The 18214-nt window shown below is 43.9% G+C and overlaps 1 protein-coding gene across 1 annotated transcript in view; it reads left to right on the top strand.

Annotated features, from left to right (window-relative positions):
• The window catches only part of LOC122803253, a 1850609-nt gene that overhangs the window by 1044523 nt on the left and 787872 nt on the right, over window positions 1–18214 (top strand). Inside the window, exon 5 of the mRNA XM_044072846.1 lies at window positions 14962–15042. Coding sequence (XP_043928781.1) covers window positions 14962–15042 — 81 coding nt within the window. The remainder of the gene's footprint in view (window positions 1–14961; window positions 15043–18214) is intronic.

Genomic DNA, 18214 nt, shown 5'->3' with positions numbered 1-18214 from the left:
CTCGTCAATGGCCTTGGTGACTGTTTCAAAGAAATCGACCAGGTTTAAGAGGCAGGATCTGCCCTTAACAAAGCCAAACTGGGTAGGATCCAGTGCCTGTAGGTCCCCAATATCTTTATTTATGAGGTCCATGATGATCCTTTCCATAGCTTTGCAGACCAAGCTAGTCAGGCTTATGGGGCAATAGTTTCCAGGATCTGTTGAGGCACCACCTTTGTGGAGAGGGACCACTGTTGCTGTACGCCACTCTTTGGGTACATATCCTGTAGTAAGGCTAAGATTGAACAGTAGTTTTATGTTTGGGTTTAGCTCTTCTTGGAGTTCATGTAGGATGCAGCCGGGACACCATCTGGTCCCATTGATGCTGTGTTTTTTGCTTTGGAGAGGGCGGCTCTTAACTGAGCATCTGAGATGTCAGGGGGGCAGCATTCTGTTGGGATAGATATTTGCCCTTTTGGTGGGGGGGGGGGGAGAAGTTTGCACTGAACCTGTCAGCTAGGATGTTGGCAATGTCTGTGGGTTCGGTGTATTTTTTGTCATTTTGGACTAATTCTGAGCATATCTGGGAATTCCCACCCAGGTTCCTAACATAACTAAAGAAAGCCTTGTGATTATCCTTAGTGTCCTGTGCAATTTTTCTCTCGAAGCTGGCCTTAGACGATTTTATGAGTGCCCGTAGTTTTTTGCTAATACTGATCAGAGATGCCTTCCCTTTTTGGGATTTTGCTCTATCGTGTAGTAGCTTCCTCCTTCTATTGTATAGTTTTTTTATGGCTGGGGTCCACCAGACAGGACTTCTGTCTTTGGAGGATTGGGTCTTGGTTTTATTTGGGATTGCATGATCCATGCATTCCTGAAGGTGTTCATAGAATGCGTTTATAAAGGATTCTGCTCTGGGCGATTTTCCACAGGCCCGGGGGCTTTGAAGGATTTCGCCTCGGTTTTGAGGCATGTGAAATTTGCTTTAGAGAAGTTTTTCACTGTGGTTTTCTGGGCAGGGGGTGGGGTCGGGATGTGAATATCCAGTGAGATTAGTTTATGGTCTGATCTTACCAGTGAGGGATACACTTCTGGTCTGGAGCATAGTGTCCCCATGTTGGTGATGATCAGGTCCAGTATGTTTTCCCCTCTTGTGGGAGTGGTAACAAGTTGTTCCATAGCATTTGAGTTTATAAATTCTAGGAACCTTTGGGCTAGGGTGTTGGAGCTAGAGTAATGCTCCCAGTCTATGTTTGGGTAGTTAGTGTCGCCCAATATAATGGTGTTTGGAGAGACCTTCATATTTTCCAGTATTCTCAGGAAGGCCAAGTGGGGTTCCTGTGTTTGGGAGGGTGGTCTGTAGCAGGCTATAAACTGGAAGGCAGTTTTACCCACAGTTAGTTGCACATGGATAGTCTCTGATGCTTCGTGCTGTGCCACCAACCTGGAGGTGTGGCTATCTTTGACAAATATTTATACTCCCCCTCCTTTTGTGGTTCGGTCCAAGTTTTGGGGCCGAAAAGCATGGTATAACCTGGTAGTGCTGGGGTGCTCTCGGGAGCCTTGAACCAGGTTTCTGTTACTGCACAGATATCGATGTTCTCCATGCTAAGGAGAGTTTAGAGTGCGTGCATCTTGAGGTTTAGACTTCTGGCATTTAGTAGATAGTGATCTCTCCTTTGATAATCGCATTGCCAAAGTGGTTAGAAAATCCTTCTACGTGGCCCACCTTATCACAAAAGGGTTTGCAATCCAGATCAAAAGAGGTCTTTATGCCTCTCTACTCATCACTCATCAGACCCATCATAGAGTACAGCATCCCATTTGGAATATATCTTACAAGACACCTGCAACAGCTTGAAAGACCACAGAAGTTCCTCACCAAGAGCATCACTGGCCTCAAACAGATGCCCTATTCATCTCGACTGAAGAAACTCCAGCTGTGCTCTGTTGCATACCACCTACTCAGAGGTAATCTCTGCCTGACATCCAACCCAGAACTGATGGACATGCTCCACCTAAGAAAAGCTTATCCCCTCGAGCCACATTTTCTAGGGATCTAAACCTCACCACAACAATAAATAGAAAGTGGTGGAGGGATAGATTCCTGTCCCAGACACTTTCCATTCTTTAGAACACGATTCCAATCTACATTAGGCAGAACTCCTCGCTAACACTCTTCAAGGGAAACCTTGACGAGTCGATGGGAAATAAAGCTTACTCCGGGGATCACTTCATTGGCTGTGCTGGACAGAGGCACAGGGAACTAATCTAAGGGGGCAGCGAAAGCCAACACATTCTGGCTAGGCTTATAAATGCCTTCCGGCAGATAGCCTGGTACCTACCTATGAACCTATGTACTGTCATGCAAACCTCCATATCTCATCTTTCACAGTGTCAGGGTGTCTGTCCAAACCAACCTAGATTATCTACCTAGCTTGGTATTGAGGATGACATTGAACCAGACAGACCATACGTTTACCAGACTTTTTTTCTGTTTATGCTTGCGGAAGTAAATACCTAATGGAGTCTCTAGACGTTTACCATCAGTTACATTTTTATTTGCATCGAACAAAAGTCCTTTGGAAATCTCCCCAGCTTTTTGTCTTTTTTTTTACAAATTGAAGTTAGGCACTGGAGTCTCCTATTAACCAATCCAGGTGATTCTTTGAATGTATATTTTTTGTTAGTAAGTCTAGAGTCTGTCTTTGCCCTCCAAACTGAAACTGCACTTCACTAGAACAGTAGTGACTTCTACTGCTTTCTAGAAGTGTCCCTTCTGATATTTGGGCATCCACAACATTATCTACAGTTTACATCTTTATTTCTCATTATAAATTTTTTTGACAATCTAGATCAAGAGCTACCTTCGGGTCCACTATTATATGGATGATTCATCCATAGTGCTTTCCAGGGCTTATGTCACTGTAGACTCTCTACCATTTGGTGAGGCCGATGGAAAAGGCACAGCACTGGCTTTGTAAAGATATGCACTTGCCATATTATCAGATCTATGTCGTCGTCTTCCATCCATCTCAAAATAACGTCCCACTGTCCTACCAGATTATCAGCTCTCTATAGCTCCCATTTGACCACACTGATCTTAGCTGGAGCCTTGACTTACCCTTAGATGTATACTGCGTCATTCCAGTCTCATACGGGACATCCCTAGTTTCTGTTGAAATGTTGTTGTTGTTGGAGAAACTCTGAGATATTCTGGTTGGGTGGTGGTACATTACAGGAATGGGAGAATCCTGATGCTTGGAGCCGAAGAAGTCTTCTTTAGGTGCCAAACTCAGGTCTGATATACCCTTTTTTGAGATGGACAGAAGAAAACCATGATCTATTGTGTTATGGTAAGTACATAACTTTCATTTTATGATTTACTGTTAAAGTATTCTCTTTATTCAAGCATCTGCTGATGGTAGCATCTTAACACACGGCTGTACTACAGTTACTTTCATAACCCTTATTGTAGTTGTAATTACCACCCCCATCCCCAATATCCAGTGGAGTTCAAGAATAAGGATTGGTTGGGCTTCACACATTGTTAATTGTATAAGGTTGTTTTGGATTGCATGGGTGGAGTGGTGTAAATGTAGGAGCTTGACATAAAAAAACAGAGCGCCGTGTCCTAGATCTTTTACTAATGATATTCGTATTACCTTGTATGCTTTCTCATATTTGTTATGAAATGCCGTTTATCTTTCCATATATAATATAGGTAAGTGTTAAGATGTTCTTCATCTCACATTGCTGCAGTCCTTACACTTGGGTAGTCCGCTGTCCTCGGTCGGCCCGAATATCAAAGTATAAGGCTGACGTCGGTCAAGGCGCATTTGACTGACATCAGGACGTCAGGGTACAAATGCGCATGACCGACATCATATCCTCAGTCTTTTTTGCTGCATGGTCCGATGCAGAAGCAGCATTGCAAGTGCCGGTTGGCGTTCTGAGATTTTTCGATTTGAAGTTTCAGACCGAGTTCAAAGTTGGCTAAGTACCCGTTGGGAATATTTTAGTTTTTCTTGCCTCAGTGATTTACCGGATGTCAGAAAAAGTCAATAATTGCATTTCTTGTGGGAAACAGATACCGCATAGAGATTATCATACTTTGTGTATTCCTTGCTTAGGGCCTGAGCACGACGTTGTTGGCTGTCGCTCTTGTGCTAGATTTAATAAACGCACTATAAAGAGAAGGTTGGATTGTGCAAGGTTAGTCTTTGGGAAGCGGTGCAATTATAAAATGCCGTCGGATGCTCCGACGCCCGCTTCTTCCAAGAAGCACAAGGACAAAGCAGTTAAGCCTAGGCTAAAAGAACCGTCTGTACCGGACGCCGGTTCTTTAGAGGTGTCGGTGGAGCCGGTGGCTCCACCGGAGGTTTCTTTGTGTTCCCAGGGTGAGACTTTATTATTGCAAGATGTGGCCTCTCAGGAGGCAAGTCAGGCTGAGGGGGCTTCTCAGGTTACTATACTCCCCTCCCTTCCTAGGGTGGCTAGGCCCTCTCCTTCTGTTTCAAAGGCTTCTCCCAGGGGCAGGCCAGGTTTAGCTTCAGTTGGTGTTACCCCTAGCTCTTCAGGAACTGTGCCCAAGAAGCATATGCTTAAAATGGCAGAAGATTTGATTACTTTGATTAGGGTTCTATGCCCCTCCTGATAAGAGACCTAGGATGGAGCCTGAGCTGGGGGTTTTGAGCAGGCTTCAGATGTTTCAGAGTCTTCGGCTGAAGACTTGCAGGAGTACTCTCCTTATTCTGATTCTGATGTGGATGATTCTACTCCTTCTGCTTCTCCTCCTGAGGATTTTTCTTTTCAGAAACTCTTCATTCCATGAGGGAGCATTTTAAGTGGGAAGGTCAGGACTTCTCTGATTCCAGGAAAAGGCTTAGGGAATTTTGTTTTACCCCAGCATAGGCCTTTGGCTATACCTCCTGTTTTGGATGTAGTGGAAGATGTTTTTTCGAGGCTTCTCTTAATCCTGATTCTTTGCCTCCTGCTCCTGTTAAGCCGGATAGGTATTACAGGGTGCCTGAAGCTCATAAGTATCTTTTAAGAGTCCTAGGGCGGACCCAGAAACTGTTAGCCAGGGGCCTAAAGGTGTTAAGGCTTCTGTTGTAAAGAATCCGGTTCCTGCAGACAAAGAGGCTAGGGCCTTGGATAGATGGGGAAAGAAAGTTTATACTTCTTCCACTCTTGCTATGAGGGCTTTGAATTGCCAGTTTCACATGTTGAAATACCAAAACTATCTCCTTTCACAATTGAAGTCTAAGGTTGATGCTCTGGCAGTAGGTATTGATTGTAAAGAGTTGCAAGATTTAGTACATGTTTCTGAACAGGTGGGTAAGCATTCTTTGCAATGTGGTTTTGATGCTGTACAGGCCTCGTCTAGGGTGGCTGCTACTGGGTCAGTTCTTCGCAGGCACGCCTGGCTAAGGGATCAAAATTTGTCTGAACATGTTAAAACAAGGATTTTAGATGCTCCTTTACAATCTGACGTGTTGTTTGGTCCTCCTGTTGAGGCAGTTTTAAAGAAAATGGAAGACAAGGCTAAGTCTATGCAGACTGTTAAAGATTTTTTGCAGGTCCAGCCTCCAAAGTTTAGTAGAAATTGGCCTACTAAGGGGTGGACGTATCCTTCTTATGATTTCCAGTCTAGGGGTAGATCTAGACGTGGTAGGGGCAGAGCTCAGGGCTCTTTCAGGCCTAGAACAGGGAGTTCTCCTGCACAGTCTTCGGTGAGGGCAGGGGTCAGTCCTTTCGTAAACAGACCCAATGACCTACCTTTTCAGCTGCCAGAGCCTTCTCGTCTGGCAGCACCTTTGGGAGGAAGGTTGGCACTTTTCAAAGAAAATTGGACTTTAATTACCCAAGACAGATGGGTATTGGATATCATACACCACGGTTACAGGTTTTATTTCCATACCTTGCCTCCTTTCAAAGGCATGCCAGACGTTCCTCCTCAACAAAGAATAGAGGCTCACAAGCAAGTTTCTCTGTTACTCCAAATAGGGGCCATACAGCCGGTCCCTATGTCAGAAGTGGGCCTAGGATTTTATTCTCGCCTGTTCCTAGTACCAAAGAAGGGGAACACGTGGAGACCAATTTTGGATTTATCTACCCTCAACACTTATCTGGACATTCCCAAGTTCAAAATGTTGACGTTACAGCAGCTTTTACCTCTGCTGGGCAAAGATCATTGGATGGTAACTTTGGATCTCAAGGAGGCTTACCTTCATGTTCCTATCAGACTAAGTTGCAGGAAGTATCTACGTTTTCGGGCTGGGACTTCTCACTATCAGTTCTCTGCATTGCCCTTTGGCTTATCTACTGCGCCCAGAGTGTTCACGAAAGTTCTGGCTCCAGTGATAGCTGTCTTCAGGCTAAAAGGAATACAGATCTATCCTTATTTGGACGACTGCCTGATTCTGGCTCAAGGAAGGGAAGAGCTTCTTCATCATTTGGAATATGTGATAGCAGTGCTAAGAAGCCTGGGGTATTCTGTGAACGAAATAAAGTCCAGTCTAGTACCCTCTCAGGACATGTGCTTTCTGGGTGTGAGACTGAATACAGCATCCCAGATGGCCTTTTAACCCCGGACAAACAAGAGAGTCTATCCCTTTACTTCCATCAGCTATCTCATCAGTCCGGGCTGACTGCAAGGACAGTCCTTCAAGCCTTAGGGTTCATGGCATCTTGTATTCTGGTGCTTCCCAATGCCAAACTGCATATGAGGAAGCTGCAATGGTATCTCAAAATGTATGGACACAGCACTGCCAGGATCTAGACACTGTCATTCGAATAATACCTTGCATTCAAAAGGAATTTTTGTGGTGGGCTCAGGAATGTCACCTAAACAAGGGACTCTCTGTGACCCGGCCAGAGGCGAGTCAGATTTTAACGACAGATGCCTCAGACAAAGCTTGGTGAGCTCATCTAAATGGAAAGTGGATACAAGACAAGTGGCCTGCCAGACTACAACATCTACATATCAACCTGAAGGAGATGTTAGCAGTCCAGTTTGCATTACTAGCTTTCAAGGATTTACTTCTTCCAGGGCAGGTGTTGATTCTAACAGACAACACAACTGTCATGTGGTACATCAACAAGCAAGGGGAACGATTCTTATCCTCTATGCAGGCAAGCAATGATTTTGTGGGAGACTGCTCTCAGTTTACAGCTCAATCTTCAGGCAAGGTTTCTGCCAGGAGCACAGAACTTCTTAGCAGATGTGTTGAGCAGACGAATTATGGATCCCCACGAGTGGAAATTGGATCCTCATGTATTTCAGAAATTGACAGTGTCATGGGGAACTCCAGACATAGATCTGTTCGCTTCTCCACTAAACCATCAGCTGCCAAAGTTTTGCACAAAAGGTTTCATCCCACAGCTTGGAAAGTGGATGCTCTTTCTTTCAATTGGAGCAATCTTCATGTGTATGCCTTTCCTCCTCTGCCTCTCCTCCCAAAGGTACTTCTAAAGGTCAGACAGGACAAGCCAAGGATGATTTTAATAGCTCCAGATTGGCCTCGACAGCACTGGTACCCATTACTGAGAAGTCTGGTACGGAAGCCTCCATGGCCTTTGCCTTCGATTCCACACCTGTTGTCACAGGAGGACAGCCATTTGCTGAATGTCAAACTTCACTCTCTTCACCTAACAGCCTGGCATATTCTGTTTTGAACCATAGAGGGTCTCAACTTCCACAACAAGTTTTGAATGTGATTTTGGAAGCTAGAAGGCCTAGTACAAGGAAAGTGTACGCAGATAAATGGAAGAGATTTTTATTTTGGAGTGCAGCAAAGATTTTGATGTTTCTGAGCCTAATTTGAGTGTGGCTCTTCAATATCTTACTGAGTTACTGGACAAAGGTTTGTCTTTCTCTTCTATTAAGGTTCATGCTGCAGCAATTTCGGCTCACTATGATTGTGACCCACCATTGTTTTCTCATCCTTTGTTCAAGCAATTTCTTAGAGGGGCAAAGAATATAAGACCCCACGAAGAGCTCCTACTCCTGCTTGGGATCTCAATTTTGTGTTGGAGAAACTCACTCTATTGAGCCTGCAGCTACTTCTGAGTTGAAATATTTATCATGGAAGACTGCTTTTTTGTTGGCAATTACCTCTGCAAGAAGGGTTTCTGAATTGCAGGCCCTTATGGCGGTTGAGCCTTTCTTGATTTTCCATAAGGATAGGGTATCATTACGTACTAATCCTTCCTTTATGCCTAAGGTGGTTTCTAGTGTGGCTTTAAACCAAACTATTCATTTGCCTACTTTTTATGCAAATCCCCAAAATAAAGGGGAAAAGATTTTGCACACTTTAGATGTACACAGGCAGTTGCGTTATTATTTGGACAGAACTAAAGGGTTCAGGCAGTCTCAGCAGTTGTTTGATGTTCTTCGTCTTCCATTGCTGCAGTCCTGACTATTGGGTATAGTCCGCGTCCCAGTCGGCCCGAATACCAGAGTATAAGGCTGACGGCGGTCAGGGCGCATTAGACTGACGCCAGTACGTCAGGGTACTAATGCGCATGACCGACGTCATATCCTCAGTCGTTTTTGCCGCATGGTCCGATGCAGAAGCAGTTTTGCGGTGCAGGTTGGCGTATTGAAATATTTCCAAACCGGAGTTTCAGACCGAAACAGAGTTGGCTAAGTACCCTAGAACATTTTGGTTTTTTCTTGCCTCAGTATTTTACCGGATGTCAGAAAAAGTGAATAACTGTATTTCTTGTGGGAAACAGATACCTCATAGGGATTATCATACCTTGTGTATACCTTGTTTAGGGCCTGAGCACGACGTTGTTGGTTGCCGGTCTTGTGCTAGGTTTAACAAACGCACTATTAAGAGGAGGTTAGACTGTGCCAGGTTAGTGTTTGGGAAGCGTTGCAATTATAAAATGCCGTCGGATGCTCCGACGCCCGCTTCTCAAGAAGCGCAAGGATAAAACAGTGAAGCCTAGGGTTGAGGAACCGCAGTCCCGGACGCCGGTTCTTTGGAAGGCTCAGTGGAGCCGGAGGTTTTGCCAGGAGTTTCCATGGAGTCCCAGGCAGAAACTATACTCTTACAGGATGTGCCTTCTCAGGAGGTAGGCCAGGCTGAGGGGCTTCTCAGGTGACTGTTCTTCCCTCTCTTCCCAAGGTAGTTAGGGCCTCTCCTTCTGTTGCCAAAACTTCTATGAGAGGTAGGCCTACTTCAGCTTCAGTGGGGCTTCTCCTACCATTTCAGGTTCTGTACCTAAGAAACATATGCTTAAGATGGCAGAAGATTTGATTACTATGATTAGGGGTTCTATGCCCCCGCCTGACAAGAGGCCTAGGGTGGAACCTGAGTTTGAGAGTTTTGAACAGTGTTCTGAGGCTTCAGAATCTTCTGTGGAAGATTTGCAGGAGTATCCTACCTATTCTGATTCTGATGTGGATGATTCCACTCCTACAGCGTCTCCACCTGAGGATTTCTCATTTTCAGAGACTTTGCATTCCATGAGGGAGCACTTTAAATGGGAAGGCCAGGATTACTCTGACTCCAGGAAAAGGCTTAGGGAGTTCTTGTTTTACCCCAGCATAGGCCTATAGCTATTCCTCCTGTCTTGAATGTGGAGGAAGATGTTTTTGTAGAGTGGTTCGCGAACTCTGACTGTTTGCCTCCTGCAGCAGTTAAGCCTGATAGGTATTATAGGGTGCCCAAGCTCATAAATATTTGTTTAAGAGTCCTAGGGCGGACCCAGAAACTATTTCCCAGGGGCCTAAGGGTGTAAAAGCTTCTGTGGTTAAAAATCCTGTCCCCACTGATAAAGAGGCGAGGGCTTTGGATAGGTGGGGAAAGAAAGTGTATACTTCTTCCACTCTAGCCATGAGAGCTTTGAATTGTCAGTTTCACATGTTAAAATATCAGAATTACCTTCTTTCACAATTGAAATCTAAGGTGGATGCTTTGGCGGAAGGTATTGAGTGTAAAGAGTTGCTGGATTTGGTTCATGTGTCCGAACAAGTGGGTAAGCATTCTTTGCAATGTGGTTTTGATGCTGTACAGGCCTCCTCGAGGGTGGCTGCTACCAGCTCTGTTCTTCAGGCATGCCTGGTTGAAGGATCAGAATTTAGCTGAGCATGTTAAGACAAGGATTTTGGATGCTCCTTTACAGTCTGATGTGGTGTTTGGTTCGCCTGTGGAAGCTGTTTTAAAGAAAATGGAGGACAAAGCTAAGTCTATGCAAACTGTTAAAGATTTTTGCAGGTGCAGCCACCAAGTTTAGTAGAAATTGGCCTGCTAAGGGGTGGACATATCCTGCTTATGATTCTCAGTCTAGGGGTAGGTCTAGACGTGGTAGGGGCAGGGCTCAAAGTTCTTTTAGGCCTAGAACAGGAGTTCACCTGCTCAGACTTCTGGTGAGGGCAGGGGTCAGTCCTTTCGTAAACAGACCCAATGACCTGTTTTTCAGCTGCCAGCAGATTCACGCCTGGCAGCTCCTTTGGGGAAGACTGTCTTTTCAAAGAAAATTGGGATTTAATTACTCAAGACAAGTGGGTGTTGGATATCATTCACCACGGTTACAGATTTTATTTCCATACAATGCCCCCTTTCAAAGGCATGCCAGACGTTCCTCCTCTACAAAGAAAAGAGGCTCACAAGCAAGTTTTACAGTTACTTCACATAGGGGCCATTCAGCCAGTCACTGTGTCAGAGAGGGGCCTAGGATTTTATTCTCGCCTGTTCCTTGTACCAAAGAAGGGGAACACGTGGAGACCAATTTTGGATTTATCTCTCCTCAACACGTTTTGGACATTCCCAAGTTCAAGATGTTGACGTTACAACAGCTTTTACCTCTGCTGGGCAAAGATCACTGGATGGTAACTTTAGATCTCAAGGAAGCTTACCTTCATGTGCCTATAAGGCTAAGTTGCAGAAAGTATCTGCGTTTCGAGCTGGAAATTCTCATTATCAGTTCTCTGCATTGCCCTTTGGCTTATCTACTGCAGAGTATTCACAAAGGTTCTGGCTCCAGTGATAGCTTACTTCAGGCTTCAAGGAATTCAAATCTATCCTTACTTGGACGACTGCCTGATTCTGGCTCAAGAAAAGGAAGACCTTCTACAGCATCTGGAATATGTTATAGCAGTGCTAAGATGCCTAGGGTATTCTGTGAACGAAATAAAGTCCAGTCTAGTACCCTCTCAAGACATGTGCTTTCTGGGTGTAAGACTGAATACAGCAGCCCAGATGGCCTTTTTAACCCCGGACAAACAAAAGAGTCTGTCACTTTACTTCCATCAACTATCTCATCAGTCCGTGCTGACTGCAAGGACAGTCCTTCAAGCATTAGGGTTCATGGCATCTTGTATTCTGGTGCTTCCCAATGCCAAACTGCATATGAGGAAGCTACAATGGTATCTCAAAATGTATGGACACAGCACTGCCAGGATTTGGACACTGTCATTCAAATAATACCTTGCATTCAAAAGGAATTTTTGTGGTGGGCTCAGGAATGTCACCTAAACAAGGGACTCTCTGTGACCCGGCCAGAGGCAAGTCAGATTCTAACGACAGATGCCTCGGACATTGCTTGGGGAGCTCATCTAAATGGAAAGTGGATACAAGACAAGTGGCCTGCCAGACTACAGCATCTACATATCAACATGAAAGAGATGTTAGCAGTCCAGTTTGCATTAATGACTTTCAAGGAATTACTTCTTCCAGGGCAGGTGTTGATTCTAACAGACAACACAACTGTCATGTGGTACATCAACAAGCAAGGGGGAACACATTCTTATCCTCTATGCAGGCAAGCAATGATTTTATGGGAGACTGCTAAGCTTGCAACTAACTCTTCAGGCAAGGTTTCTGCCAGGAGCACAGAACTCCTTAGCAGATGTGTTAAGCAGACAAATCATGGATCCCCACGAGTGGAAACTGGATCTTCATGTATTTCAGAAACTGACAGTGTCATGGGGAACTCCAGACATAGATCTGTTCGCTTCTCCACTAAACCACCAGCTGCCAAAGTATTGCACAAAGGGGTTTCATCACACAGCTTGGAAAGTGGATGCTCTGTCTTTCAGTTGGAAAAACCTTCATGTGTATGCCTTTCCACCTCTACCGCTTCTTCCAAAGGTACTATTAAAGGTCAGACAAGACAGGCCAAGGATGATTTTGATAGCTCCAGATTGGCCTCGCAACACTGGTACCCACTACGGAGTCTGGTAAAGAAGCCTCCATGGCCTTTACCTCTGATTCCTCATCTGTTATCTCAGAAGGACGGTCATCTGCTCAATGTCAAGCTTCACTCTCTTCATCTAACAGCCTGGCATATTCTGTGTTGAAACACAGCAGGTCTCAACTTCCTCAACAAGTTTTAAATGTGATTATGGAAGCTAGAAGGCCTAGTACTAGGAGAGTGTACGCAGAAAAATGGAAGAGATTTTTATTTTGGAGTACAGCAAAGAATTTGGAGATTTCAGAGCCTAATTTGAGTGTGGCTCTTCAATATCTTACTGAATTATTGGACAAAGGTTTGTCCTTCTCTTCCATAAAGATTCATGCTGCAGCAATTTCAGCTCACTATGATTGTGACCCACCTTTGTTTTCGCATCCTTTGTTCAAGCAGTTTCTTAGAGGGGCAAAGAATATAAGACCCCACGTAGAGCTCCTACTCCTGCTTGGGATCTCAATTTTGTGTTGGAAAAACTTACTCTACAACCTTTTGAGCCTGCAGCTACTGCTGAATTGAAATATTTGTCATGGAAGACTGCTTTTCTGTTGGCTATTACTTCTGCAAGAAGGGTGTCTGAGTTGCAGGCCCTTATGGCAGTAGAGCCCTTTTTGATTTTCCATAAGGACAGGGTATCATTACGTACTAATCCTTCCTTTATGCCTAAGGTGGTTTCTAGTGTGGCTTTAAACCAAACTATTCATTTGCCTACGTTTTTTGCAGGCCCTCAAAATAAAGGGGAAAAGATTTTGCACACTTTAGATGTACACAGGCAATTGCGTTATTATTTGAGCAGGACTAAGAATTTTAGGCAGTCTCAGCAGTTACTTGTTTCTTTTGCTTTGAGTTCACAGGGCAAGCCTGTGTCAAAACAAACTATTTCTAGGTGGATTGGCTTTTGCATTGCATTTTGTTATTCCCATCATAGCAAGGAGATTCCAGCTGGGATCAGGCCTCATTCCACTAGGGCTACTGCCACTTCAACAGCATTTCTAAGGGGGGTGGCAACTAAGGATATTCTGGAAGCAGCTACTTGGAGTTCAGTGCATACTTTCTCTAGGCATTATCACCTTCCTATATACTCTAAGACTAGGGCTGGTTTTGCCACAGCTGTTTTACAAGGCATGTTGTCAGCTCCTACTACTTTATAATTTGCCAGCCTCCCTTACCTCTGCTTTGGGATTCTACCCAATAGTCAGGACTGCAGCAATGGAAGACGAAGAACATAGTACAGTTTTGTACCTACCATAAATGTAGATGTTCGAGGATTCCATTGCTGCAGTCCAATTTACCCTCCCTCCTTCCCCTCTGTGTTTAGGGGTGGTTGTGTAGGTGAGTTTACATGCTTATCTTTTTATATATATATATATTGTTGTATATATTATACATGTTTTTGGTGCAGGTTGTTTTGGGACTTGTCTTTTGGGTCTTCTGACATCTGGGGCAAGAAAAGACTGAGGATATGACGTCGGTCATGCGCATTAGTACCCTGACGTACTGACGTCAGTCTAATGCGCCCTGACCGACGTCAGCCTTATACTCTGGTATTCGGGCCGACTGGGACGCGGACTATACCCAATAGTCAGGACTGCAGCAATGGAATCCTCGAACATCTACATTTATGGTAGGTACAAAACTGTACTTTTCTTTTGCTTTGAGTTCTCAGGGCATGCCTGTGTCAAAACAATCTATTTCTAAGTGGATTGGGTTTTGCATTGCTTTCTGTTACTCCCATCATGGCAAGGAAGTTCCAGCTGGGATTAGGCCTCATTCCACTAGGGCTACTGCCACTTCAACAGCTTTTTTGAGGGGTGTGGCAACCAAGGATATTTTGGAGGCAGCTACTTGGAGTTCAGTGCATACTTTCTCTAGGCATTATCACCTGCCACTTTACTCTAAATCCAGGGCTGGTTTTGCCACTGCTGTTTTGCAGGGCATTTTGGCAGCTCCTGCTTCCTTGTAGTTAGCCATCCTCCCTTACCTCTGCTTTGGGATTCTACCCAAGTGTAAGGACTGCAGCAATGTGAGATGAAGAACATAGTACAGTTTTGTACCTACCATAAATGTAGATGTTCGAAGATCCACATTGCTGCAGTCCAATTTACCCTCCCTCCTTCCCCTCTACAGTTAGAGGTGGTTGTGTGGGTTGGGATGTACATAATGTGTATATTGTATATATTGTACATATAGTTAGTGCAAGGGTGGTTGGTTGGTTGTTTGCTGTCTTTTGGTTTTGACCTTTATTTTTAGGGTCTTCTGACATCTGGGGCAAGAAAAGACTGAGGATATGACGTCGGTCATGCGCATTTGTACCCTGACGTCCTGATGTCAGTCAAATGCACCTTGACCGACGTCAGCCTTATACTTTGATATTCGGGCCGACCGAGGACAGCGGACTACCCAAGTGTAAGGACTGCAGCAATGTGGATCTTCGAACATCTACATTTATGGTAGGTACAAAACTGTACTTTTCTGGGTAGTTTAAAATAGCGTGAGAAATAATTGGGATGCATATTTTTATACATAGCTTTGATTCATTAATTGTATTGAGATGTGCTTGTGTCGGAGCTGTTAGTGTTGTGCATATGAAGTATTTTCTGAAGAATGTTGTAAAATTCTGACCCAATCTAGTCATTGGTTTCCTTCTTTGAGTTGCATTTGTATAGTCTGGTCGTATGGTTTTATTTTTAAAGTAACTATGTTCATGTATACTGCTGTACTCTAAAATTCATGGTGATATGGTATGATGATATACTTTATTTTTCTTATCTACTTGAGGATGACATCAGCATGAAAACAATTGATGATGCACTGATGGTCGCAGTCACTAATCTCCAGCATTTAGGATTAACAGATCAGGTATGTGCCAAATCACTTAAGGTTATACTGATATCTTAAGCATTTTTCTTTAATCCATTGCTGCTCAAGGTGGCTACTAATTATAGTACCAGCCAGTCTGAATTAATAAAAAGTACTTTCTGATTTATTGCCACGGTGGTATGGCGGTAGCGTTGTTACTTCACAGCAAGAGGTTCTCCCGTTCGATTCTCTGCTTGGCTTGGGAGTGCCTTCTGTGTGGAGTCTGCATGTCCTCCCCACGGTTGGGTAATGATCGAAAGAAATGCGTGCGTAAATGGGTGTACCTTCGTTGAAGGTTGGGCGTCGAGCTGGCACTTCAACGTTTCGTAAAAAATCTACTGCCAATCATTAGTGGACCTGAGTTCTGCTTTGGCGACCCCTTACCGGGAAAAAGCCGAAAGACAAATAACTTTCTGATTTATTTTTTATCTTTTACTGATTGGATACTGCCTTTCATTCTTTCTCTCAGTTTAATTTCAAAACTTAAGTGGGATAAATGAGTTTGTTTTCCTTTTGACACTGGATACTTTTGTATAGTATGTACTGTTAAATTGCTTTGCTTATTTGAGTAGCCACTCTAGTGGCATACAGGGATAAAGCCTTCATAACAGTTAATCTCCCCTGGTTTTTATTAATGGCTGGTGTGACTGGCTGAGCAGAAGGGGAAGGATGGGTGTTACCATCCTGGGAGGAGAGTGGTCTGAATGGCATTCCCCCCAGGATTTCTAGTGGAGGCTAGGGGCATCTGCAGAAATGGGGCTTAGCCCTAAGAGGGATTAGATTGGGATTCTTGAGTAAGCTGCTGCTGAGGTAGGGCAGAGTGGCAGAATGTCCCCATCATGCCCATACTCTGGACATAACCAAGAGAAATGGGTAAGGCATAAATGAAAAATAAAATCTCCTGGCAGATGGTGATATGACCAGACCTCCTAGGACTTCCTTAGGATCAGCACAGGCCCTAGCCCATACGGATAAAGTTGGATAAGGTTAGAGAAGGCTGGTAGATTCATCGTCCAACATGGAGCACTGGGATAAATTGCAGTAAGATAAAAAGCAAGGAGAACCGAAAACAATTATTTTATTTTAAATATTTATTTTTTGTTACTGTTTTCTGCTAGCAGATAAAAATATATGTGAAGTTGTTCTATCTCACCGTTCATTCTTACAGATGGGTTCGGAGCCGATCCTTGGCTCCAAGTCGGCCTACTACAAAGCTCGAGGTCTTCAAATAGCTCGATGCCAAGTCCCTATCCCCCAGATGCACCTAGGGTTATCTCAGATCTACTTTGCCACTGCAACAGATCAGAGGCTCTCGCTAGCTTGGGCCAGTAATAATTTTGCTACGCAAATTTTTTTTTAATTTTTTTATATTTTCTGCTTAAAAGTAGTTTGTAAATACTTAGTTGAGCTCTTACAGCTTTACTGTGTAGTTTCCCTTCCCTTGTTGTGCCTCTTTCATAGATTACTATTTTGCCTCATTTTTTCTTAGGCCTAGTTAAATTCTAGTGTTTAAATAGTGTTGAAATAGTGACCTTTCTGTCACATTTTTTTCTTAGTACTAGTTTATATTTGAGTGTGTGCTTAGATAGTGACCTTTTTGTCACAGCTTTAAAAGTATAAGAGCTAAAGTTTATTAGTGTGTTAGCAGTAGTATATAGCTTTGTTGTTTGCATTTAGATAGTGACTTTGTCACAACTTGATATTCTTATCTGCTTAGATAAGTAGTTTGTGTGTGTGTGACCTTTTAGCCCATAGTTTGAAGGGCTTGTGCCATTTATATTTAGCCTGTATTTTTAGGAAGGCTTGTTGTATCTTAATTGTTGGGTGTGTCTAATTTTTTTGTCAGCACCCCAATTACATTGTGCTTGTTACAAATGGCTGATAAGGACAAACACCTTGTCAGGGTTTAAAAAATGCCCTAAACGTGGGCAGAAAATCTCTGTCACTGACAGTCATGTGAACTGCATTTATTGTTTAGGAGCATTACATCTGCAAGAAACGTGCTCCATATGCCATTCCTTTTCTTCTAGGGTTCTCTAGGAGAGAAAGAGGAAAGTTATTGACAGGGTTTTACTGAAACCTTCTTTCCAGGAGGCTTTGAGTGACCAGGATGGATCCAGTAAGTCAACAAAGTCTTCCAAGACTTCTACTGAATCAAAAAAATCGAAAATGTCTTCGACATTGGCTCCACAGGTCATGGAGCAGACTGTCTTATCTTTTCGGATTTTGTAACCGGAATCAGAAATACCAAAATCTCCACTTTTACAGTTGGTACCACCTTTGATCCATTCATCTCCTCCTTCCATTAGCCTTTCTGGATTGGATGTAGATCGTGTGGTGCAGAAGTTTTACAGGCACTGCCCTTTGCTAAATTTTTATTGGTTCCAACCCAAGCAGCTTCAGAGCTGAAGACCCTTTTGCTAGCTTCTACTCTTCTGCCTCCGAGCCATACCGTTCCTTCAGAGCCAGAGGAGTCAGGCTTATAGATTGTGGAGCCTTCGGAGCCGACGCCTGCTCCAGTGTCTTCGGCTGTTTACTCTGACGTCCTCGGCGCCGATTGAGGAATCTAACAGCCGACACTCTGTTCAGGTCCAGGGAGGATAGTCGGACCGTCTTGGTTCTGACTCTGCCTCTCGGTGCTTCGACTCGGATGAGCTTGGCTCCTGCTTCTGGCTTTGAACCCACTGATGATAAGTTGTCTATCTCGCCTTCGTTCTTGCTGGTTGGGATCGGAGCTGATCCTCGGCTCCGACTCGGCCGTCTTCTATAGCTCGAGAGCTGATTACTGGCTCAAGGCTACCCCTTATCTCATGATGCTTAGCGCTAGCTACCCAGATCTTGTTTGCCGCTTCAGCTGCGAGGTGTCATTTTTCTGGCTCATTCTCGTATAAACTTTCTTTATAGAACCTTTTTACTAGAAATAGTCTTTTTCTTGGGGGTTATTGTTAATTTTTAGTCTTATATTTGTTGTTAGCTAAGTGTGTATTTGTAGCTTCCTTCCCTCCCCTTTAGAACTCGTTTAATTTAGAGAGTTCTCCCCCCTCCTTATCCTTTTCCTGTCAGTTTAGCCATTTAAGTTAGAGGCTTTCCTTCTACCTTCTTTATAGGCTAGCCATTTGAGTTAGAGGCTTTCCTATTAAAAAAAAAAAAAAAAAAAAAAGTTTAGCTTTAG

Source organism: Protopterus annectens, chromosome 5.part1 (assembly GCF_019279795.1).
Source record: "Protopterus annectens isolate FY-2018-M chromosome 5.part1, PAN1.0, whole genome shotgun sequence".
NCBI lineage: Eukaryota > Metazoa > Chordata > Ceratodontiformes > Protopteridae > Protopterus > Protopterus annectens.
This window is presented reverse-complemented; position numbering and strand designations above follow the sequence as displayed.